Genomic DNA, 25,755 nt, shown 5'->3' with positions numbered 1-25,755 from the left:
AGGTATGATTCTGCAAGAGATAAATTTGATGGCCAACAGCACGAAAAGCTGAAGGAGCTGGGGCCCTCAACACTTATTATCTGATGTGAGACAATGCCACTGAGCTGATTACCCACAGAAACAGCCCAGCACTTCCAAATTATCCCAATATCTGTCATAACAAATTTCCTTTAGCACAGCGATTAGATCAAACAATCACTGTACACCTCCAGAGCTATAAGTATTCTCCAAGTTAAAAAATAAAAAAGTAAGAAAATCTCCCTCAGCACCACAGGGCATCTGACACGTGACTTCCTCCTTTATTCCTGCAGAAGAAGGTGATGGTACAAGTCAATCCAGGTCACCAGCTATAAAAGCAATATCCCAAAGCTCTGTTTGAAAGTGAAGCTTCCTTAGGAAAGGAAATACAGGGAGTGAAGATGCCCTGTCCAGAAATACAGGCAGATTTGGGAAGGGGCTCCGCCTAGAACACGACCCACCAGAACACACTGGTGGTAAGAAGAGAATTTGTCCAATTTTGGCACCACTGTAAGGCAAAAAAAAGTTAGAAAACACTAATATTCAGCCAGGCAGTCTTGGCAAGGTCTCCTGCTCCACTGTCAGGCTTGGTAACCCCAATCAAAATCAGCAGGCTGCAGAGAATTAATTGCTTCAGGGAAATGCAGTCCTTACCCATCTTTCCATCTACATCAGGCCTCCATTCCACCGGTCCCAGACACTTGTACCTTATCCTCCACTCTCAAGCATCCACCCTGTAATAACAAACACACACAGAGTTTACAGGTTAATTTTGACACGCCAGCTGGGACAGAGACTGAACAGGACCACCCTTCATAAAGCACCTCCCTGCCACCACTTGGGCTGGAGGCAAGGGGACAGCCACTTAGGGAGGAATTGAGACCAGGAGTCCACCCCAAAAGTTATATATATACACTCTATGCACTACAAACCTGTACCTTTAAAAAAATAATTAACAATAATTAATCTTGGAGTAACCAGATTAGACTTCTGCCACAAGTCTCCTTTGTTAAGAGGACGCCACCCTTCACACATTGCATCTTTAATGTATTTTTACCTTATTTAATGCAACCCAAACGCAACGTCAGCTTCAACACATTACATTTTGCAGCATCCCTGTGAGATACCACTCCCCTGGGAAACAAACCAATGGCAGGACATGGGAAGTCACTCCTAGAGGCAGCCTGTACCCAAGCAGAGACCTAAATTTGGGTCTTCCCAATTCCAGCCAAGGTTCCCAAAGACTGCATCAGCCTCTCTCTGACCTCATGGGAAAAAAATGAGTCCGGGCAGCTCTCAGCAGCAACGTACGAGCCATACATCCCTCACGGTAGGTAGTGTCCTTGTAGTGCTCATACAGACTTTGCCTGCTGCCCCAAGCTGCTGCTGATTCTCTCCTGATTTACCCAAAGCCCATGCAGGGGCTCAGTTTACCTGGCGTGCCGCATTTAGATGGGCACAGAGCATCAGCAAAAGGTTTCTTTGCTCACTGCAAAATCTGAGTGTAAACCTGAGCCTGCTGGAGCCAGTTCTGCTCACATCTACACCACTGGGAAAAAAAAAAAAAAACTTTAGGCAGAACGACGGCCTAACTTGTCTACAGAAGGACACAGCGGCGCGACAGAAGCAACCAGCAAAGACAAATCCACTTCAGCTGGCTGATAAGCCCACGGATTTCTTGGCCATAAACTTGTGTGACAGCATGACTCAACAGAGAGGAATCTCGCACACCTCATCAGGCTTGCACGGAGAGAGGAAGACATCCCTGTCCTGCAGTCACTACGGGAAATATTGCCCCAAAGCCACCGAGATCTGTGTGTGCCAGGACGTGGCCATGAACTCTGCAGCACTACGTACTCCGTGTCGTGCGGGAGTGATGGAGGAAGGCACTCTGAGCACCCCCCCGGCTCAGACAAATCGATTTAAAAGCAGTAACAAATCTGAAGTGAACCGGGAACGGTTGCAAGCGCGGATTAAAACGATTTTCTGCAACTCCGGTGCCTCAGTGCTGGCAAGCAGGAGGATATTTATCCAGCCTATTTTGAGAGAGACAGGCAGGAAGGGAAGCCGATAAGAAAGCAGCGAAGACAGAGAAGTACGAGTGCCACGGAGTGCGTTGTTCCTGCTGCTGCTGCAGCTTCCTCTCGGGACAGCACCATTTACTCTGAGCTCACGGCCGTGGGGGACTCCGCTCTGTCCTTTTTCAAGACAAAGGAGAAGGCAAGGAAGTAACTAACAGGCTCAAGGAGGTTTAAAATCCCATCTCGAGATGATATTGGTCGGTCTATGCAAAAAGTGGATCAAGAGAGAGCAAAAAAATCCACCAAAAAACAGCGCAAAAGCTCCAGCTGATTATAACAAGAACAGGAAACAGCTCAAATCTTCTCTGCTTTTGCTTTCAGAACTGATGCAGGACTTCCAGTAATTAAGCTGCGTGCAGAGTTTGCTCCAAGGGTCACATGCAGATAGCCTGGATTTAACCCTAAATTCCTGAGTAGCCCAGGTTCACTCTGCCATCAGCGTTATCGGTCAGACTTTTCTAATGGCTTTATGGAGACCTTTCAGACCTCTGCAATCTGCACCCAGTCACAAAAGCTTGCCCCTACAGGAGCCACGCAAGCAAACCTTGGAAAAACTGGTGACTCTTCTCCATCATCGCTGCCCTTGTAGCCCGAGACCCCTCTGCCCATCTGCAGTGCAGGAATTCTCAATAGATACACAGGAGAAGAAGAATTTCTGTTTTAGCAGATCTCTTAAATCCTCGGGACAGCCAGCCTTCAAACTGGACTGCAAACACCGGCGATTTCCGTGGCTTCCCAAAAATACATACCAGCAGCTTCCTGTTACAGAAGGACAAATTCCTGTTTCTAGTACAAATTCTGCCTTTTTATTATGTCCTGTAAAAAAAACAGGGGGGTGGGAGAGAAAGGAAAAATCCTTTTCCTACTCCAATGCACTCTGGAGCAGCATCCCACTTCTCCTCCCACCAAGGGCCCCAAGCAGAGCCTTCAAGTGTTGGAGATTGCCACGCAAACCGTCTGAAACGGGGCTCCTGCTTCACACTCCGCCTCTCCAACCATGGCAGAACCAACCTCAGCTGTAAAGCTACCATAAATCTCCACCATGAACCTACAAACTACTGCCCTGGTAACCTCACAGTGCACAAAGGCCTCCTACCAAGCAAGGAGGGCAAGAGATCAGCGAAGTGTCAGCTCCCGGGGATGCAGGGCTCATATTCCAGGTTTGTGTCGTGCACGCAAGAGACTTTGGCTGCTCTGCTCCGACCTGCTCAGGAAACTGCTGGAGCTTACTCAAGCTGCAGGAAACCCCAGGACAGATCTCACCTGGAATAAAAGCAGCTTTGATTTGACCAAGCTGAATTCATTTCTGCAGCCCAAGCGGCTCAACATCATTAAGGCTACATGAGTAAAGTATCCACACGAGAGCTCTATGCAATTAATGCCCTTTAAAAATGAATCCCCCTTTTTTTTTCCTCCCTTTCTCCCCTGCTTCTGGGTGGGAAGGGATTAACCGAGGCTGGGTTCAAGAGACAGAAGCAACACAGCTCCCAGCTAGACATGGCTCCGGTCTCTGTGCAAAGCAGGAAAGGAGGTGATGGAGAAGAGTAGTTTTGTCCTGGTTTTGAGAGGAGACACAAAAGTGATGGGAAGGCAGTTAGTGGAAAGAAAGATTTGGGATGGGGGTAAGGCAAGAAGGATGAGAGCAGTCCAGCACCGAGAGCTGCAGTCACCAGCAGCCTGCCTGATTTGAAATGGGATTTACAGCATCACCTACCCCCAAAAGTGCTGGACTTACCCCACAGAGGCTCAGCATCCTGCATAACACACAGCTTCAAAAAATCAGGATGTCTTGTCAGTACCGCAGCGTGAACAAGTGGCATCTCTTCCCCAGGCTTCCAGGGAAAGCAGCACCTACTTATTCCAGCCTGAGCACCACTTAACACGTTGGGCTGAAGGTGGAGGGACACACCACCGTAAAAAAATAATAAGCCACAGTTGCCCCTGAAATGTGGCTCAGCTGGAAAGCTACTCAAACTAGCGTTGCTAAAATTGGGACTTTCCTTGTTTTTTCAAGCAGCAGGGAACAACATGTTGGGCTCAGAGAGTTTAACAAGCAAGAGTCAAGCGGAAAAAATCTCTCCTTTTTAAGAGTTGACCACATTAACTTTCAGCAAGTTTCCGGGAGTCCTGCCAGGGCGCTGGAGTTTTGTATACTACGGAACTGTTAAAAATATTATTGTAAATGTTATTTTCAAAAAGCTTCAGAGGCCAGGGCTTGGGGTAGTGTTAAAAACAACAGCAAAGCAAAAGAGATTGTTTTAACTGCGAGAATACAAACGCATGCATGCTGTTAGCTTAGTCAAACAGCCTGCAGGTTATCACGGTGGATTCAAACGCAAAGAAAGACAGGTTGAAATATTAGAGATTTCCTCAGATTATCTCAACCCCATCCTTAAAGCTTTGTCCTAGACGCTAGAGGACATTTGATCTGAAGCACATACAGCTGCCCTGGAAATAGGATCCATATTTAGGGGCTACAGAAAAGAATTGTGAAGTTCTGGTGATGCTTGAGAAATGTAAGACCCCACTCTCACAGCGTGTTCTGCTCAGTTTATCCAAACGATGCACGATGCAGGGGTACTCAGAAAGAAGCCATTTAAGCCCACGCACCTATGTTTATGAGCATGCAACAAGAACGGACTTTCTGCAAACGTGTGTAACTGGGCCAAGCCTGCAGGCTTATCTCCCAAGTGGCCTTAAGGGGCAAACAGCATGAGCCGAGAGGAGGAGAAAAAACCTGTGCTGAGCATGCACGGATCAGGCTGCAAAGCAAGAAATGACATGCATGCATCCCCGCAGCTCATGCAAGGAGCAAGCCAGTGCTCTGGCAAATAAATTGCTTGTTGGCTTTCATGCAATGTGATATGAACATGTATCAGCTGAGGGGTTGGGTTGTTTTTTTTTTCTCCCCATTTTTTGGCACAGCACCTCAAAACTGATAAAGCATCTTTTGCACAAGAGCATGCTGCTAGGAGAAGAGAGACTGTTTCCCTAAGAGCCATCATACAAGATGGAAGATACCTTTAGTCATAAGAGACCCAACAAATGCAGCTAAGCTCAGCAGCTGCCTCTCAAGAAAAACCTCCCAAACCATCCTGTTGATTCCAGCACAAGATGTATTTAGAATATGAGCTTTAAAACATGCCTGGCTGCTAGCGATTAACTTCCCTGACAGCCCTTTAAAATAGCCTCTGAGATATTAAAATCTCTCCTGTCAACCCCTCCTCTTCCTGCAAATGATTTTGTAAATGAAATAATGCAAATAACATGCTCCAGTAAGGTTTTTTTCCAATCGGTTTCTCTTTCTGTTTTACAGCAATAATCCTTTTTACCAAATTCAGTGGAATAATCAGTAATTTATACTAGCATATAAAATAGCTTTGATTTTGCGCAGAGACTGCAAGCTTCTGGAAAACCACCAAACAAGGAAGCAATCAGAAGTATTCAAAAGGACTCTCCTATCAGCAAAAAGAGCTAACACAGCCCTAACAGGCCAGAGCTAACGTATTTTGCATATATATATTTATATATATAAAATAGAACATTCAAGCAGAGTAAACTTCCAGAGAGCACACGTGGAAGCAGCTGTTTGGATGCTTTCTGGCATCGAGGCCTGCACAGCGCAGAACTGCATCCCTGCTGAATTCCCGCTTGTTACAGAGGAACTGCCTCCTCCAGCAGCTGGCAGGGCCCAGCCAACCTGCAGACACCCTACCCTGATCACACCCCAAGCCCTAGATGCAAATTTTAAAGATCAGGCAGCGCAGCGACCAAGTCCGAAGGTTCCTCATCTCCTGCAAGCTGGGGCGTTCTTCTCTCAGGAAGCCAACCCAGGCAGGGTTATTTCAATGCACAGCCCTCTCTCTTAATGATGGTCTGCAATTAGAGGAGAGCACTGTTATGCATCATTTCTCCTTACACAGGGTAAAAAACACATCCATGTGTAGTTACCTGCACACCCATAAAACAGAGAGAAACCCCGATGCAAGCAACACCAACAGAAATCCTCTGATTTCAACAAGCGTTCCCCCTAAGTGAAGGCACACGGGGGAAGGCCTATCTCTGTGTGTACAAGACAAAAACCAAACCAGAGAAGCATCAGGAATTTTTTCTAGAAGGTTTTTTGTGTCCTTTTTTGTTGTTGTTTCTACTTAAATGACTGCAGACCTTAGGGATAAATTCAATCAAGCAAGCGTATCTGGAGAAGTGAGGTTACAGTCCTTTCCCTGGGGGGAGGAAGAGGAAGAAGGAGCAGAAGCTAAAAAGAAGGAAGAGATACTAAAACTTTCAGATGAAATACGTCCTCAGAAAACCGTTAGCCTCAGGGCAAAATTTTTCCTGGCAAAATCAGTCGGGAGAGAAGGGTCTGTGCAGCATCGATCCATCTGTCATCACAAACCACGTCTCTCCACGAATGAAGCCCTGCTCCAAAGGGCTGCAAAGCCAACATCGTGCGACGGAGAGCCTGGCCTGAGGGCCAGTGCCTCCACCAGGGACTGGGGCACCCAGAGCTAACCAGAGATAAGGGCAGGCCAGAAACAACCCTGCCTCCAAAAGCTTTGGCTTCTAAGAGCAGCAAAGTACACTTTCTGACAGGCCCAATGTGCTCTAACAGGACGTTAAACACTGAGTGACCACGTTTGGGCCAGGAAGGAGGAAGGCCCACCCATCTCCGAGGTGGGCAGCAAGGCCTTGTGGCAGTACCAGGCTGCTGGAGCCGCTGTGCCCGCTCCCCTTGCTACCTGACCCACTTTCTCTCACTTGCAACACCCCGCTGACATCCCGCCTCTCCCCCAGTTTGTCCTCCCGGCCTTTGTACGCCACCATTTACCCTCCGCTGGCCGCGGTCGATAGTCCCTCTCACAGCCAGCCCACCGCACAGCTTCCTCCTTAACGAGCTGCAGCCTCCTCCCCGCGGCCCGTCTGGCTTTGATCGATCAAAACACGACTTTCTGATCGACCGCGAAGCCGCGGGCTGCAGACTTATTGACTGCTTCCTGCTCTTTCAACAGCTACCTGGTTATTTTACTCCTTCCCGTGGGCAAGAAGCACGAGCTCCACGGTGCACGGGGAGACCAGGACCTGAGGATCAGCCCCCAAAGAGTCACCCCAGAATTTGCAAGACCCTTTTCTTGCTCACACAGTTTCTGTTGGGTAATTCTGGATCCAGATTAGACCAGGGGAAAGCCAAGCTCAGTGAGTGTTTGGTGGCAAGTGAAGATTAAAATGCCTGCTGTGTTTTCGGGTGAAAGGACCGCTTTCCCGCATAGCCCCGGGACGCTGCCGCCTCCACAAGCTGCCAGTTCCCGTGCACCGTCGGTGGGGTGGTGATGGGATTATGAAACAGAAACACGTGGGGCAGCTTTCACACAGGTTTCGTTCTCCTTGTCCTCTTGACTTACAGTATCCCATGAGCTCAAGGGTGCTCGCCATCATGTGTGACTAAACATGACAAAACATGAGCCATCAACAGCACAGGAACCAAACCGGGTAGCACACAGCCATACGTTTGTACGGCCTAACAGGTGTGCACAGAGCACATGTATGCCCAACACTCTTCACTATCCAATTTCCACGTAGGCTTTGCTCTACAGAAGGAGCAGCAGCCTCGTGTTACCAAACCCATGCCACCCACAGCTGTCACGTAACAGCAACCCCTCCCCACAGCTGCTGTGCTGGCCCCCCTTCATTCTCCAAACCCAGATGAAGAATAAAAGATGGGGAAAGTGAGGAAAAAGCAAATCTTGTTTCTACATCCAGCTTAGGGTATTGAATTGCCCAAGGCTGGGCATGACAGCTCACCGACACAGCCTGCAAGGGAGGCAGAGCAATGAGTAATTTCCTCTCCTACGGCTTCCAGCCCGGTACCATGCAGCGGGAAGTCACGGGCAGCACAGCCTGTGGGCCTCTTCAGGTACCTTGGAGGAAGTCTGACACGAAGACCTTCAGAAGAGAGAAGCCTGTCACCCTCAAGAGGCCACGGACCAACCCTGGATGCTCAGGGCAGCCACGCAACACCTCCGGACTCAAAGACAGTCGAGGCAGAGGTTGCTCAGCTGCTCCAAACCCAGGCACTTATTAAGCACAGTGGGGAAACACTCAGCTCCTCTCAGAAGAGAGCTCTGAGAAACCCAGTGCAACTCAGTATTGATTCCCACGGCCCTGTTCCAGACAGAATTAATTTCCAGGATGGAAAGAAACATATGCCTGCATATCAAAACAAAACACAGAAGCCTTTCCAGCTCTTCAGCTGCATTTCAATGGAAACCAGAGGGCTGTCACAATGGAAAGATTTCAGTTTTCTAATTAATCCTCCCTGCTGAGTATTTAATGCTGCTAATTGATGAGGGGAGGTGGTGTCCAGACAGTGTTTGCAATTGCTTTTTGCATCTTCAGACCAAGATTTCTCTAAACCAAATAATAACAAGGCAGATTTGCTTGCTGCATGCACTGTGCCCTGCTCCAACTCCCTCCCTCCTCCCTAGAAGATGTCTGGTGGAGGAAGGCAGGCGAAACGCATCTCAGGGCTCATTTACAAGTGTTGGAAGCTTTCCTGGAAAACGTCATCTGCGATACTGTCACTTCCACACAACGTGCCAAGAGAAAGACCATCGGTGCCAGGGACATGTTCCGTACCGTGAAACACCCAGCTCCTACCATCCTCAGATTTAGGGGGTAGCTCCTCCTGATTCAGCAGAGCAATAGCTCAGCCAAGAGATGTCCCATAACACCTGCAGAAAACTGCACAAAATGCACAGCAGTGTCAGGATACAGATCATCGGGCCAAAGCACAGCCCCAGGGGCCCAACACCAGCAACACCACGTCACTGGTGGTGAAGCAAGCTTGGTTGCTCACCTGCACCACATAACAGACCTGGTTTCTAGCCCCAAATATTGATCTCACAACACTGTTGACCAGGAGACACCCTTGGAAGCAGTGGAGTGATCCTAAACGCTAAAGCCAACAGTCTCAACACAGGAAGGCAGTTCAGCACGTGCCTTGATATGAGACTTCTCCTCCAGCCCCCAGTGTTTGGCACATGCTCCAAGTCTTCCCCAATTAGGTAAGAACAGAATCCGTCCCTTTACATTCAACACTCGGTGATTTCAATCTGGGAGATGCTAAGTGCTCTCGGCCATAAATGAAATCAGGGAGCGTGAAAAAAAAAAAAAAGTACATGTGTATGAGGCTGTGCTATGGTTACACGTTCCGAGGAGTAATAAATGAAGCAGTGTTGATGGTCCCCAAGCTCTGGCCTGAAACTCCGGCACTGGTCTGTTTGTCATAGCAATAGCATTTCCACCTGCACCTTTCTGATGGCTCCTCCGGGAGCCTTCACGCGCCGCCGTCATAGATCATGGCAAACAGAGCCCAGGCCAGCTGTGCAGATGTCTAGCTGGCTGACCTCTCCTTACCAAAAGGATTCTATTTTTTTTTTTCCCCTATTATTATTATTAGTTTTCAAACCACCTACTCCATCATAAATATCAAGTAAAATTAGCTTATTCCTAGAACGTTAAAAAAAGACGAGCTGACGCCTGCACAAACCGAGTCCCAGCAAGTCAACGGGAAAGCTCCAAGCATGCAAAGAATGTTGAGCCCAGGGCTTTGGGCTGATTTACTACAAAATCCTCTCGCTGCAAGCAAGTTGGGCATGTGCAAGTCGAGTCACACGCGCACGAATCCCTCACCTGCATGGGCTGCAAGCTACTCTTCCATAGCACCCCGGGTAAAGTCCTCCTGTCTGCCCGACAGCCTGCTAACAAATATACTCCAGGGAGAAAAATTGTGCGCCAGCAGGGAGGTGGACGAGATGATCTAATAGAACCTTTTCCATCTCTTAACTTTTATGCTTAGTCACAGAATAAATATCTCCCACGTTGTAAAGAAACGTGCTGGTCTGCTTATGTTGGGAGAGCGTTGCCCTCTGAAGACATCTCGTTTCCTGCTGCGATTTCACTCGCGCTAGCAGGACTTACCCAAGGAGAGTTAAGCCAAGGAGGGCTCGCATTTGCCTGGCTTTCAGCTTCAGTGAGCTCTCTGGCACCCAAGCGAGTCCCCTAATTCCTCCCCTTGCAGCCAAAACCAGTACAAGAACCTCATTTCTGTATTATTGGAGAGCTTGTGTTTCCCTGAGCACTCACGCCTGATCCTGTCCAACACGGAGAAGCACTATAGTTATGCAAAACACAAGTTGACAGGAGAACAGACAAAAGCATCCCATCCATCAACCAGCCAGGTCGAGCCTCCTGCAACAGACTGTCAGAAACCCAGCTCAAGAAAAGAAAAGAATAAAAAGTGAAAAGGCAGAGAACCAATGGGTTTGGGGAGAGGAGAATCCAATGCAGCTTAAACCGTACAGCTTCGATTGCAATTTGCATTGGCAGTGGTTCACGTCCCCAGCAGCAGCAAGGCCCTCTCATTTTCAAAATGCAAAAGAAGCTCAATCACACGGAGAAGGGCCCAGTGGCTGCACTACTCCAACACCTCCAAAGCGTGTTCAAATAAAACACGCACCGATCGGTAAGGTTTCCACAGAAGACTACTCTCACATAATTCAAAGAGCAACTGAGAGCCCCCAGATCACTGATCTGCAAATTTCACAATGTAATAAAAACAAAAACCACGCTTTAGCCATGTAAAGGGGAAAAAAGAAAAAGCCACACAGATCTAGATCTCCTCTTGCAACTGGACGGACATCAACAGATGGGGAAGCAACGTCCACTGCTCCTAACACTGCAAAGGGAGCTGGGCATAGAAGGCTCTGCTTCAGTTTCCAGTTCAGATGCTGGACCATGGGCTGACCCTGAGCATTGCCAATTCTCACAGGATTTGGTGTTTTTCGTAAGTAGCCGGTTCCTGGAGTCACATGATTACATCAGAATCCACACTTCCTTATTTTGGGTTAAAAAGAAGTACTTGTAGTTGTCTAAGTTGAAGAAAGAAGCATCAGTCAAAGTCTGAAATGCTCGAACAAAAAAGTTAATTCACAATTTTAATATTTTTTTTTTGGAGGAAGGAATGGGATTAAGGACTCTTTCCCCCAGTGTTATACACTGGAAATCTTAGACTGGGAGAAATGGCTTAATCTGGGGGGGCTTCTACATCCCCATCTGTAGGTTACAGATAAAAAAATCCAGCTTTCAGAGCAAAACTTGTCCAGAAACTACAAAGACCTTCAATGTATCCTGCTGTTGGCCTCTTTACTCGAAAGAGACCCGTACAGTAGAGGGCAATATGAAGGCACAACGGTTTAAAAAAATAATAAAACACAGTGGAACAACTTGCCAAATTTTGCTTCCCCTTCCTTTATCCAGCCCGAAGTAAGGCAAAGCCCTGCGAGTCCAGCTGCGCCGGCTCATCTGCTGGCATCCTCCGCTCTCCAGCATTACCAGATTTACCGCTGCTGGTGGGTCTTGCCCAGCAGAAATATTGCGTGGTAATAACCAGTCTGTAAATAAGGACTCATCCTGCTGAAAAAGCCTTTCTTGGCTCTGATGGAGGCCAAAGCGTGGTGCTGCTGAGCCCTGGGGCAGCGCTGCAGCCTGCTGCGCTAGCTACCACCGCACTACAGGCACATGGGCTGCAGCTAATCACCGGGTAAAGTAATGAACTTTGTCCCTGCATTCAGGTATCTGCAAGCACCAAGAGAACGACGACTGCAGATTATAGCTATTTCCTTTTCTGCTTAGAAAAAAAAACTATTAGGATCCAGAAGGCTTGCATCTGGGGTGTGCTACCCCATGCCCTGAATACGTTATGGAAAAAGCGGGTAAACACTGTGCTTGTGATTAAAGCGGGGGTCTTCACCCGCTCTGCCCAAAGCTAGCTAACTCCCTAAGGTGCAGAGGAATGAAGAGGAGGAGGAGAACAGGAAGGATCTGAGAAACTGGGGTGCTCTGAACAGCTTCGGGTGCTGTGTGCCAACACGAGCAGCAACCTGGAGCCAGCATCCATGGCACTGATGCCAGCCGGACCATGCCGTGCCCCCAGCAAGGAAGGTTTGCTTTTCTGGGCAGCCAGAGGTGGCAACCAGGCGGCTGCTCCTGCCTCGCAGGACACGCAGAGAAAGGAAGCCTCGCTGCTCTCGCTTGGCAAACGCTTCTGGGTTTCTCTATTATCTCATCTTTGAGATTACGAGGAAGTGAGCACAAACCTGTTCAGTCGCATTGTTCCCGCTCACCCCTGGCTTTCGGCCGGGTGCTTACGCTCCCGAGTTCCCGCTGTTCCCGGGGCAGATTTGCTGCCCCTGTGCAGCCCACGGGTGGCTCCAGGCCATTCCTGCAGCGCGTGGGGACACGGCTGTGCCTTCCCCAGCCGGGAGCTGCACTGCAGCCGAAGCACCAGCAGGAACCCACAGCATGCAAGAAGTCGGTCCGCGTCTATTAAACTGCCAAACACATCTGATATTGCTGCATCCGTGGCATTTAACGAGCCTAACCCTCACCCTTCCTGCAGAGCACAGGTGCACTAAACCCACCTCTGTGCATAAATCCCTATTCAAGCCACTGCTTTCTGCTATAGAGGGTTTCCCCTCCCTTTTCTCCGCCTGCTCTTAGATGCCTGCAGACGGAGGCAAAGCTTGGCTAAGGTACAGCTGCTCCACCTAAGAGGCAGCTGCAGCCTGGATGCAGAGGTTGCAAAACACCTGGGGACTCGCTGCTGTCCCAAGTCTCCTCCAGCAGCTGATGCTCACCTTGCACCACTTGGTTCCCAAGGATAGGAGCACTGCTCCTTTTAAACTGAGCCGCCAAAACCAGAAAGCAACTGAAAAGGTGACAAATAATTAAAGAAATATATTAAAAATAAAATTAAAATCAGGTTAACCAAACACTTCTAGCTAATGCTCTAACCTTCTGCATCACTGCAGAATTCTCTATAGCCCTCTATTTGAGCAAACATCAACAACAACAACAACCGATGCAATTATGGCTTTGTTTAACTGAATTTCTCTGCACCTCCTTCTTCTTTCCCCAAAAGATTTACTTCAGGAGAAAAATGCCACCCATCATGTTTGTGTTTACTGGAGAGGAAAAATACAGCCTGCAGCTCTAATGTTATTAGCACCTTTCCCCTTTGTAAGGCAGAACAAGTCATGCCACGAAAACTAAACAGATGTGGAAGTCACAGGCCTTTTTTTCCTCCCCTTTTCAAATGAAGTATTTTATTAAGCGAGCTCAAAAATCCAGATCACACATACAAAGAAACAAGTTTGGAAATCCCCCTCCCTCCACCCCCACTGCTATTTGCTAAGGAAACCAGATGCTTGGCCCCAGCCAAAAAATGATCTCAGCCATTCTTAAGAGAGCCTACAGTGCATTTTCATGAGTCATGGAAAGCAACAACTCGTTGCTTTGGTAATGCTAGGTAAGCAACTGGTCATCCATCCACAGCCACACTTCCAGCAGTAAGTCAAAGAGCAGACCGTTTCTTGACAGATTACATCAGAACCGGCCCCAAAATAGAGCTTCGCGGCACGAGTACCTCGCAGGAGGCTTTACAGCACATGCCACCAAGTAGGAATTAGCAGCCAGGATCCTCCGTGGGCCTCATCCTGAACCTCGAACGGAGGGGAGAGTGGCAAATGCAGGCAAGGAGCAGCAAGAAGAAGGCGAGTGCCTTCTCCACGCTCTTCTCACAAGCCAGAGCAGATGGCAAACCTGCTGCCCACCAGCCCAAAAGACAACACCGGGGCAAGCAGGCTTGTTGCGAGAAATGCAGGATGGTTCATCCACAGACTCCTTTCCAACCAGGTGGGTCTGCGCAGTACAGCTACACCTACATGACTCGATGAACATCTGCACACATGGATACAAAAGACATGCCTTCACCAGCCCCTAACCAAATTGTTTGCTCTTCTCATTTCTCAAGGGCTGCAAGCCAAAAGGATGCCCACGTGCAGTTAAGCAGAACACCACTGTGTCTACTGACACCTCAAGGCTCAAGCAACAGATGTCCAGGCAATGTATCTAAGCACCACAAAGGGAAAAGCAATCTTTTCAAATATTTATTAAGTACAGAACTTCCTCGCCATCCTCCCTGGTTCAGTGAGGCTGCTGAAGGGCACCACCCAAAGCCCTTGGTGATGTGACACCCCTGAACACTGCCACAAAGGCAGCGGCGTTTGGTGATGCACCCTTGGGCCCTGAAGTGTCCTTCCCCAGCCACCTCACAGCAGCTCCTGCAGCCAAGGCACCACCACCGCTGCCCGAGAACCTCCCGCAGAGATGCGACGCTGAAGGGCACCTCCCTGGCTATGAACACCGTAAGAAGAGGATCAGCTTCCTCCATAAAGATGACCTGGGTGCAGGAGGCCTCGCTCCATCTTCTCCAAGTCCCCTCGGCACTCAGGGACAAAAGCTCAGCGTGCCACCTTCTCCCTGGGACAGCCCAGCCAGCTTTCTGAAAGAGAACTTCTCCTGCGCAGGATTTCCTGGACACAGACCAAGGCTGAACTGAGCTTACCCCCAGCTCTCCCTCAAGAGATGGTTGCAATCTTCAGCACCTTCCATAATGGGGCCAAAAGGCAATTGTTTGGCCTCATCTCCTGTGACACAGCTTGTGAGCAGAAACCACACGTTCTCGCCCCGGCCAGAAGCAGGTATTAGTCACACCGGTAGTGTTGTACATGAAGCTGCTGAAATATTGTGCTGATTAAGTGTTTTCTCTTTTTCTTGAGTCATCGGCCAGGTAACACAGGGAATGACACACGCACCATCCGTGGCTTCAACAGGTCAGCGCTTCAGGGAGAGCCCCAGCAAGCAAAGTGTTTCGTCACCAAACAAAAATAGGCAACAGCGGGCACAGTTCCTCAAACCCTTCACACTCAAGAGCTCATTTCAGCCAAGCGAGGTGAAGCCAAGCCGGTCTGCGGAGACCATCATTAGGGTACGCAGAGAACAACGCAGCTGCCCTCCCATCAGGGCCACTCATGACTCAAGTCAGCAACCACGAGCGCTTTGGGAGAGGGAACATGGGGGCAGCAGCCCAAGCCCGCTGGGGAAGCGGATCCTCCCGGACAGCAAAGCCAGCGAGAGCTGTCCTAGCAGAAAACCACGCGTGGTCCCACAACCAGGCAGCCCCAAGGGACCTCCCAAGCCTCAACCCCCAGCAGGTGCCCCAGGAGACATGAACAGGGCTTTCCTGGGTTGCCACCACCTGAGGAGAAGCTGCCAGGGGTCAGCAGGACCCATGTGCAGAGTTTTCCAGGGAAAAGCCAGAAAAGCGTACCAAGTCCTGTGAGGAGCAGCTGAGGGAACTGGTGGTGTTTCGTATGGGGAAGAGGAGGCTCAGGGGAGACCTCATTGCTCTCTACTACTACCTGAAAGGAAGGTGTGGGGAGCTGGGGGTCGGCCTCTTCTCACAGGTAACTAGTGACAGGACAAGAGGGAATGGCCTCAAGTTGCACCAGGGGAGGTTCAGGTTGGAAATGAGGAGACATTTCTTCTCAGAAAGAGCAGTCAGGCATTGGGACGGGTTGCCCAGGGAGGTGGTGGCGTCACCGTCCCTGGGGGTGTTCAAGGAGAGGTTGGACATGGTGCCTGGGGACATGGTTTAGCGGTGACATTGGTGGGAGGGGGATGGTTGGACCAGAGGAGCTTGGACGTCTCTTCCAGCCTTAATGACTCTGTGATTCTACACACAGTAAGGGCACCAAGGCAGCTGCTTTCCCTGCCCTCACCACTCCGTCAACACACGGCACGGCTCGAAGGCACCCTGCTGCTGGGTTTAACCCAAGCAACAGCGATTCAGAGCTGGACCTTGAACCTTCCAGTGAAACCAATGATGCAATAAGCTAAGCACAGCTCACTACAGTCTGTCTGTTTCTTATTTGCTACCAGCTCCCTCTAAATTGAAATAACTGACATATTTTGCATATTTCTCTAATGACTCTGTTACACCAGCACTGAAGGATTAAGACCAAGGAGCAGCAAACGCATTCCACCGGTTTATTAACCGGGTGCTCAGGTTTCCCAAAAGCCGCTCTCCAAGCTGAAAGCCAGCAAAAGGGTTGCAATAGAGGGATGAGCACTGCATTTCTGTGCTGAAAGATGAACAAAAGGCATTGAGGCTGCAGCGAGAGCACCCTGCATTAGGAAGGGAAAGGCAAATTTTCCAGGGCCTTGGCCCAGTCTGGTGTCTTTACTGAAGGATGTTTCATCGGTTTGGCAAGACAAACCCTGCTTCACAGCGCATTCAGATCCCACCTGGAGCCTGCGCTCAGCTCTGGGCCCCAGCACCAGAAGGACAGGGACCTGTTGGAGTGAGTCCAGAGGAGGCCACGAGGATGCTCAGAGGCTGGAGCACCTCTGCTGTGGAGCCAGGCTGAGGGAGTTGGGGTTGTTCAGCCTGGAGAGGAGAAGGCTCCAGGGAGACCTCACAGCGGCCAGCCAGGGCCTAGAGGGGGCTGCAGGAGAGCTGGGGAGGGACTCTTGGTCAGGGGGTGTGGTGGTAGGACACAGGGAAACAGCTTTAAACTAAGAGGGTAGGTTTAGATTAGTTAAAAGGAAGAAAATCTTTGTTATGAAGGCAGTGAGGCCCTGTCCCAGGCTGCCCAGAGGAGCTGTGGCTGCCCCATCCCTGGCAGTGCCCAAGGCCAGGCTGGATGGGGCTGGGGGCAGCCTGGGCTGGTGGGAGGGGTCCCTGCCCATGGCAGGGGGTGGGATTAGGTGGGCTTTGAGGGCCCTTCCAACCCAAAGCATTCTGTGACTGATGGGCCTCAGCAGAAGCAAACCCCAATCTCTTACCTCTCATTTCCAAGCACAGCTTACCCACTGCTTGCAGCCTCCTGGATTGAGTCGCTCCCCTGTCCCAGCCCGCACACCTCCTACCAGCCACCCCCTTCCACATCAACCACACCGTTTCTCCACACAGCAAGCTGAGTACCCAACCCGTCAGCATCACCCACATACAGATAACATCATCAGCCAGCCTTCACGATGGCACTGCGCTGACCCAGCATGCAGAAAAGGGACAGTCCCCCTGCAGGGCACTCCCTGGTTAGTGGCAGAGAGGAAGAGGCGCGACGCCAACAGGAACAGAGTATCTAGGACAGGATTTCTGTGCATGCACACAGCTACGAGACCTCACCCTACACCCTCTCCCCAAGCCATTTTCCCCAGCCAAGCCTTCCTTATCGCAGCCCCACGTGGTGGCTGCCCCAGCCCTTCAACCTGGGTCGGAGGTGACATCCACCTGTCGGCAAGAGCTCGTGCGTGGGCATCGCTGCTGCAGCCTTGTGGAGCAGAAGGTGCAAAGAGCCCACTGCAAACAGTAAATATCTGCTTGGTTTGTGGTTTTTTTTTGTTGTTTTTTTTTTTAAGGCTCTTATCAATGAGGGTGTTGCACTATTTCCAGTTTACAACTGGACTGGGATGGCCTGATTTCCACTCACTTGAAAAAAAAATACAAAAAAACATAAAGGTTGTAGTGTAAAAGCAAGAAGTAACCAACCGTCGTCATCACAACAGGCTTCCACATCCAAGGAGCATGCCAGACCTCTACAGATGCCCCCAAAAAGCAGCGCCTTCCTCCAAACCTCCGCACACAGTCTGGCAGTGGCAGAACTCACAGCACAACACAGGGCTCGTTTCTGCACAGCACCTGATGCCTGGCAAATGATCATCACATGCAAAACTTCCAGAAGTCCTCCGGGGATCTGCGGGCACTTGGAAGGCTCTACAAGCTAGAAATGCCTTCACGTGGACTGCACAAACACCACTGCTCCAGGACAGTCCTAATAGTTCAGGAGTGCTCCGAGCATTGTAGACCCCACAAACTCCTCAGCAGCACTTACAGCCTTCCAACCTCCTTCACAAGGGCTTTTAACCCCACCTATTATTCCCTAAAACAACTGGACAGAGCCTTTCCCCCCTGAATCACCTAGTTATCAATCAGATGACTAGCTGCTATTTAGCGCACAAGCTCCAGGACACAGGAAGCTCCTACAGCACCCACACTTTCCCTCAGCCAAGGCTATTTTTTCAAGTTTTTCGGCATTAAATCACTACCTGAATACTCAATCCATCCGCCTCCCTTCTGCGAGCACACAGGCTGTTTACACAGCATCCCACGCAGCAAACTGGCCGGCTCCTTCCAGGATCTGGTCCGGGCTGCCAGGCACGGCCCCAGGCCATCCGGACTTTGTCCCGTGCCATTTCTTCGGCACCCAGCCAAATTCCACCCTGGGTTTCGGTTTGGCGGCGGCTCGTCCTCCCCGATCATCTTGCGGAGCGGGAAGGGCAAAAGTAGGGGAGCTTTGGCCGAAATGGTAATTATTTGGGGGTAAAATGGTAGCCAACGGGGGTTTTATCGCAGCAGAGGGCAGGCCCTACTGGGGATTCTCATTAAATCCTGAGTCACCTGGTTTCCCCTGACATTTATATTAGGATTTTCCAGGGAAGGGAAAAGTGGCTGAAGAATGCATTTTGGAGCCAAAACACCCTCTTCTGTGAGGTACAGGTACCTGTCACCCTGAAAGCCTCAGCACATCCAGGTCCACCCCTGTGGGTTGCCTTCTGAGGCACCCCTGATGCTCTGGGGACACCTGAGACCGGTGCACGATGACACCCAGCACCACGTCCCCATCCCCAGAAGAAGGGAGCTGCAAGCAGACACAGGGCTCGAACGCGCACCTCCTACACCCCACCTCACCGAATGCTTCTCCCCAAACCACTGCAGCACCAGGTGAGCCGGCTTTGGGCCAAATTCCTCCCCAGGTCCCCACTGCGGGTCATGCTGATGCTGCAGCCAACCTGTTTGCACCGTGAGAGTATCTCAGCGCTCTTGCTCTGCCTTCCTGTGCAATCCATCTTCTTCAGGGAACAGCTTCCCAGTGGCTTTGAAGTGCAAGGCATCTATTTTTTGTTCTTGTGTTACCGACGGGACAGCAATTTGGTGGCACCCCAGTGGCATTTCAGCGATTTTAGTGACAAAGAGGAAGGCTGCTTGGCCAGACCGGATCAGAACCGTAGGGGCAGGCAGAAATCAACCCAAAATGCCAGCACATCCACACGCACACGTGCTCACACATCCCTTCCCAGACGGAAAAGCTCTCGCCTCGGCTCTCCTGGGAAAAAGCAGCACACATCAGAGGCCAGCCGCAGCGCTCACCACGTCACACCAATGCACTCGGCATCTCCGCGTCTCACATCCCGCTTGGCAAAGGCAGGAAAGGCACCTGGAAGAAACGCGGTCCTGGCCGGTGTGCGGAGAGCCACGAGAACAGCAAAGGGGAAAAAAAAAATCGAGCAGCCAAAGCAGCCGGCTGGTCGGGAGAGACACGCTGCTCTGTGGATGCTTTCCTGGAAGGATTCCCAGAAAACGCCCGGTCGCCCACTTCACCTTGCTGGAGCTTAAATGGGAAAATAAATAAAGTCTGGGGATTCGGGTTCAGCATCAGTGGGCCATTTATAGCTCCGCTCAAAAGACTGAAAAGTGAGGACTCCAAGGAGAAAAAAAAAAAGTTGAATTCCATATTCCCCTTCTTATGGCTCTATAATGCATTTTCCATCTCCCTGGTGCACAGCTGACATTCTGCACATTTCTGTGCACATTACACTTGGCCGCGGCTCTGTGCGGAGAAGGGAGTGGAAAGGACAGAGTCCAACAAAGTTCCTGCTGCTGTCGGGCACCAGCAGCCCCAGCCCCGGCCGGGCTCGGCTCCTGCTGCAGGAGCTGGGCTGCACAGGGCTCTGCACCTCCAGAGACACGGGGCACGTGTCCCACTCCTGTGTTGGACCTCAGGAAATGTAAAAATCCAGAGATTTGTAGAGAGAGCGTAAACGTAGTTCCTTAGACCAGATGAGCTGGCTGAACTGTACTTGAATTATTATTTTTTTCTTTCCCACTGGAACTAATGAACCTCTCACCTCCCGGAGCAGCCTGTTCTCTTTTGCAGAGATCCCTTCTTCTTTCAGATCCCCTCTGATAGGAGAGCCAAGGTAAGCTCAGAGCAATCGCTCCCTCCTTGTCTCCAGCTCTGAGGCTTGCTGCTTCTGCATCAGGCGTGTGGACAGGCTCGTACGCTCCAAAGCTGCTCTGTGCTCGCCAAGCGGTCTAATAAAAGATATCCCTTCTAACAGCAAATCCTGACTCACTTCCCTCCAGCCTCCATCAGCAGCCCTGCGACAGGATCCACCAGAACCCCAATGCCACCCATACCAGTCCCCGTGTCACAACCAGGCTTGTACTGCCATCCCCACTGGGATCTTCCCAACGGGATAACTCAGAAATTAGCTCACGCCCAAGCTGCACGCTAACACCACGGAGCATCACCAAGCGATGGCAGCATTTCAGGAGGGACAGGGAGAGGACTGCACCTCTCAGGCTGCCGTGTTCTCCATCTCTTCGCGACGCAGGCTCACCATCCCATTATAGGAAATCCAGACCACATCTCTTTGCGTGAGCTCTAAGGGTCTCCGATACAGAAATACATTGCCCTTCGGCACACGTTGACACAGCAGAGTTTCTGATGGAGATTTAAGACCCATGGAAAAACTCGTGGTACCAAACCCCGTTTGGAGAAGGAACGTATAAAAGAGCCTTTAAAGCCGCGTCCCACCAGGCTGGCAGCCCATCCAGCCACGCATCCTGCCTCCAACAGAGGAGCTTTTACAAGCCGTGAAAACTTCCTAAGGCAACGACCGTGCCCAGCTGCAGAGGAAAGCCCCAAAACCTCGAACCCCTTCTATTACAACGAGTGCCTAAGGGTCTGGAAACCAGACCCTCAGATGCAGCTACCCCAAAACACATTTATTTGACCCTTCAAACTCCCAGTATCACCTAAACTCCGTATAAACCCCAAATCTCCAAAAAAGACCCAGCTATGCCACATTCCCCATCCTCAGCATTTTCAGAAAGCGTTTTGAGGGGTTTCGGTCCTTGCACCAGCAACAGGGGGCCAGCCCTGCCCCGAACCAGAAGCAAGGTCTACTTGCAAAAAATAAATAAAAAATAAAAACACCACGGGCTCACGAGCCGGGAATTGGACAGGAGGAGGAAAAAAAGCAGCAGACGAGGGGGGAGACGGCTTTTTCTGGGTAGCATCGGGCCGGCGAGAGAGGCGCTTGGCCACGCTGGGCGAGCTGGCGAGCCTTCAGTCGCACGCCCACGGGCGCTGGCGCACGGCTCCCACCTCCGCCCGTGGGGACGACGGGGCTGGGGGCCAGGGCCTCGGCTGCTTCGCATCGCAGGAGGGAAAGGACCCGCCGTGGCTTTCGGCGTGGGTTTAACGTGTCCCGACGGCGCGAGGGTCTCACCGCCGGGGTGGTAGATGGAAGTGCTTGTGGTGAGCCTTGCTTTGCAGCCCGGGTTCTGGGAGAAGTTTTTTTTACCCCGAGATGAAACCCACCCTGCCTTTTTGCCCTCTCCAGGGCTGCTGTAGGGCAAGCGTGGCGGGCACAGGGTGTCGGGCAACAACTTGGGGAAACGGCTCATGGACCTGAATCCAAAGAGGCTGGAGCGAGGGGACACCAGGACTGTGTTGGGAACCCAGCCTGGTGGCTGCAAGGGGAAATCCCAAGGGGGGATTGCAATGAGGTGCCCGGCACCCACGCCCCCCCAAATCCCCAAAGCGCAGTAGATGAGGGACACCTCTCGCTTGCATGGCTGGAGGATGGGCCAGGGGAAAACCCGAAATAAAACGACCCCAGAGCCAGACCTCGATGCAAAACCCCAAAACTGAGACCCCAGAACCAGACCTCGATACAAAACCCATAACACTGAGACCCCGGCGGCGGCCCCCGCTGCAAAACCCCGCGGCGCCAGCGGGGAAAAACCCGAAACCAAACCGAAAGGGAGCGAGGAGACAGCCCGGCTCTGGAGCCCCCCCCTCCCCGTGTCCCCCGCGGAGAGCCTTACCCGTCCGGAGAGCCGCTACCCGCGGGGGGCCATGCGCGGCGGCTGGGAGCGCTGCTTTGGCACGGCTCGGCTCGGCTTGGCTCGGCTCGGCTCGGCAGGGCTGGGCTGGGTAAGGCACGGCACGGCTCGGCTAGGTTGGTTTGGGTTGGGTACGGTACGGTACGGTACGGCTCGGCTCGGCTCGGCTCGGCTCGGCTCGGCTCGGCTCGGCTCGGCTCGGCTCGGCTCGGCGGCAGCGGGACGCGGGGCGGCGCGGGGCGGCGCACAAAAGCGGGAGGAAGCGGTGACGCGCCCAGCCGCCTCCGCCAATAGGGAAGCGGCCAAGGGACGAGGCCACGCCCCCCTGGCCGGCCCGCCGGGGAGCCCCGCTCCGCCAGGGGGCGCCATTTTGTGCCTCCCACCCCTCCGCCAGGGGGCGCCATTTTGTGCCGCCCCGCCGAGGGGCGCTGTCGGTCCTGTGGGGGCTGCAGCCCCGCTGGGCGCTGTGGGGTGCCCAGATCCTGCAGTTCCTTCGGCTTTTGGTTAATTTGGGCCGGCAGGGCGTGGCTTAGCCCTTGGGGAGTTCAGCGGGTGGGCTCTTGAGGAACCCAGTTGAAGTTCTGTGGGGTTTGGTGAGGTGGGGGAGCGGTTGGGGGGTGAGGAAGGAGGGAGCTGAAGCCCCCTCATGGAGCTGCAGCAGGGGGGACAATGGAGAACCTGCTGAAACCCTGCCCCGTGTAGCTGTCTGCACACAGCCAGGACGTGAAGGGATCGTTCTCACAACTTAATTTGGTTTTGCCACTTTGGGGGGCTGAGGGAGAGCAAGACGCAGCCAGGACCGAAGGACCCTCAGCCCTTCCTGGGCTGTCACCGATGGCACAGCCTGCCTTGCAGAGCGGCTCCAGGCTCCTTGGACAGCCTCAGGGCTGCTTTGACTCACACCTGCTTGCCCCAAGGCTCCTTGGTGCATCTTAGTCCCCTTGGGCTCCATCTGAGGAGAACCCTCGAAGGCTTGAAGGCAAAACAAGCAAAAACAAGCCATGGGCCTCAGAGATGATGTGAGTAGGGCCTGAGGTTTGCACTAGAAATCACGCATGCTTGTGGGAAAGACAGAGAACTCTTGCAGACAATGGAGAAAGTAAGTAAGAGTGTTTTTCTGACTGGTTCCTTGTTTCCCCATTTAGTAAATGTGTTGTGGAGAAGAACAGGAACAAAGTCAGTTTGCAGTTTTGGGGGAGAGAGAAAAAAACAGGCAGAATCCTAAACCCAGACCCATTCCCCTCAAGCTTTTCAGGACTGGCTGCTGCAAGAAAGTTTGAGCAAAAAAAAAGCCTATTGCCTGTAAAGGCAATAGAAACCCCAACCAGGGACCCCTCCAGAGAGGTTCAGATCTCACAGCCCCGTATACAATCGCGTGACCTATTAATAAAATCCATAGAAACCAATTCTGTATACCAAATAACAGCAGATGGCTCCAGCCCAAACCGCTCCGGGTTCCCTCACTCCATAAATGATTTTACTAGGCTAGTCGTGATCTTGATGTAATTGAATAGGTTTCACTCTTTTCCCTCTCCCTCCCCCTCCCCAGAATATTTGTGCAGCTTACGGAGAGACATCCAGGGGGACTGAACTGTTGCTGGAAGGAACCTCTGACTCCAGCTTGCCTCATCAGTTTGGGAAGCGGCGTAAGTCTATCCTGAGCCACCTGGCTTGGAGAAGGAGGTTGCCTTTCTCTGCACCTTCCCTCTAACTCTTACAGCTTTTAATAACATTCTGGTAACTTGGCACATTTGAAATGTTTGGCTCCTGCCCATCGGGGATGTATGTAATGAATTCTTGTGCAGATGCATTTCTGAAATAAATCAGATGTGTTTACCTTGGGAACCAGGCACAGGGCTCCAGGACTTGAGCTTCGAGTATATAAGGCACTAAGTGACAAGGATCTCCTTTAAAACCTCCTGTTTTTAATGGGAATCAGTTAGGCAAGCACCAATTACTTGTGAAAACTCCTTCCAAGCAGCTTCTCTTTTCTAAACTCGTTTGATGCTCCAGGAATCCAGCTACAGGGATTTCAGTTCTAGGGTGTTCCTGAACAATGTAACGACCGCCATGTGTGCAAAGCCTCACTCCATTGATGTCAGCAGCTCTCTGCTGATGGGCGTGCTAAGGACCTGCCCCGAAATTCTGCCTCCTCGAGTTGCTCCTGAAAGCATTTATGAAGCCTGGCAGGATGATTGGAGGTGTGTGGCTCTGCATGCAGTTTCACGTCTTGTGGTACAAATGCAGTCTAGCAACCCTCACCACGTTTCTGGAGAGGAGCAGAAACCTGGTAGAGAACGCACAGTGGAGAGCACTATGGGAAGTCAATGCAGACGGTGGTTGTAGTGGCTATGCAGAAATAAAACAGACTTGGAGCTATTCTCTGTCCCTGAGGACAACAGATACGGCATACCTTGTATCCATACAGACAGATTCTTCCTTTTCCAAAACAGCATCTGTCTCCAGGCTGCCATTAGGAAACAATCTTTGGTGCACGCTGTCCCAAGCCATGCCCGTTGGAGGGGTGAGTCACACAGAAGACATACGGACGTCTGCTCTGATTCTTCTTAGTTTACTGCTCTGAATGTTGGGGTGGACATGAAGGACTACACCATCCTGACAATATCTGCAGAGAAAAGTTGGATAACACCAGTGGGGACTAGTGACATATAAGAAAACTGGATCTGCAGCCCAAGAACTTGCAAATCACAGCCCTGGGCAGTTCAATTTATGCTCCTCCTTTAATGATGTCAGGATTAGTATTTGCTGTGGGGAGGAAAAGGGGAAGATAGTTGGCTTTTACCTAACTGCTACTATTTTGGGCTGTGTTAGAGTTGCTGCAGGAAGTGAACACAGGTCCCAGAGCGCCACCCCAATTCTTATGTGACTAAGTATGCTCCGTCTAACCTGAAATTCTCCCATGCCTTCTGTTTGATATAATATCCTTTCTTGCTTCCTGTCCTAAACCGTAGCGTAAGGCCGTTGTGTGCTGTGAGACGTCTGTGGGGCTTTCTCTCCCATAGAGATGGATGGCTGCGTATTGAGGGTGGGTGAAATCATTCCTATACTTAGTGTGCAAACAGTAAAGGAGTGATGCCATCTTGGTGTAAAGAAACCAAGTATTCACTCAGAAATTGTGCGCTGCTTCACAGCAAGAGGCTGGAGCTGCTTACAGACTTGCATGGGATTTCAGGACATAAGCGCAAGCTGCGAGGCTGTGGCATCCCATAGTAGCTCCTCCTTGCCCAAGTTCATTCACGAGTCTGCTGCGTGCCATGGAAAAGCAGACGGAAAGAGAGGGCTGTGGCTACCCCGTGTCCCTCTCAGTGATGCTGCCTGGCGAGGAGACACGTTTATTTTGTTTAAACGCTCCCCCATTTCCCTCATGCTCTGACTGCTGCAGAGCTGAGTGATTTGGGGACTGCCTGACAGCTAAACCTCGTCAGGATCCAAAGACCACGGTTGTTGGAGTTCCTCAAGGGTTTTTTGCTATTCCCAAGACATGCCAGAACCTGCACAGAGGACAGACGTTTGGGAATGGTGTTTCATCTCCACCTCTGCTTCCACTTTACAAGAAGCACTGCGTGCAGCAGTTTTCAGGGAAGGGTGAGAGTCAGGTTCAGATCCCCATTGCTGAGGGGTTGCATGCTTCCCAGCCACCCTCTTCTTCCTCTGGTGTTGTATGAAATGCTCCCTGGTTGTTGGGATTGTCCGCTTTGCAGGGCAGGCACTGGGATCTGCTATGGGAAAGCCCTCACAACAAGCAGGCTCTTTGGC

General features: G+C 51.3%; 1 protein-coding gene across 3 annotated transcripts in view; it reads right to left on the bottom strand.

Moving 5' to 3' along the window:
• The window catches only part of LOC310894848 (mitogen-activated protein kinase kinase kinase 3-like), a 77,188-nt gene extending 55,002 nt beyond the window's left edge, over positions 1-22,186 (bottom strand). For 2 of the 3 annotated variants that reach the window (XM_083825448.1, XM_083825451.1), the window contains exons 1-2: positions 21,961-22,186; positions 673-752 (exon numbers count right to left, since the gene is read on the bottom strand). In XM_083825448.1, coding sequence (XP_083681574.1) covers positions 673-676 — 4 coding nt within the window. In that variant the 5' untranslated portion in view covers positions 677-752; positions 21,961-22,186. The remainder of the gene's footprint in view (positions 1-672; positions 753-21,960) is intronic. The other variant, XM_083825449.1, reaches the window with a different exon arrangement.
• Positions 22,187-25,755: the final 3,569 nt, after the last annotated feature.

Source organism: Anser anser (assembly GCF_964211835.1).
Source record: "Anser anser genome assembly, chromosome: 2".
NCBI lineage: Eukaryota > Metazoa > Chordata > Aves > Anseriformes > Anatidae > Anser > Anser anser.
The sequence above is the reverse complement of the archived record's forward strand: the minus strand, read 5'-3'. Positions and strand labels throughout refer to the sequence as shown.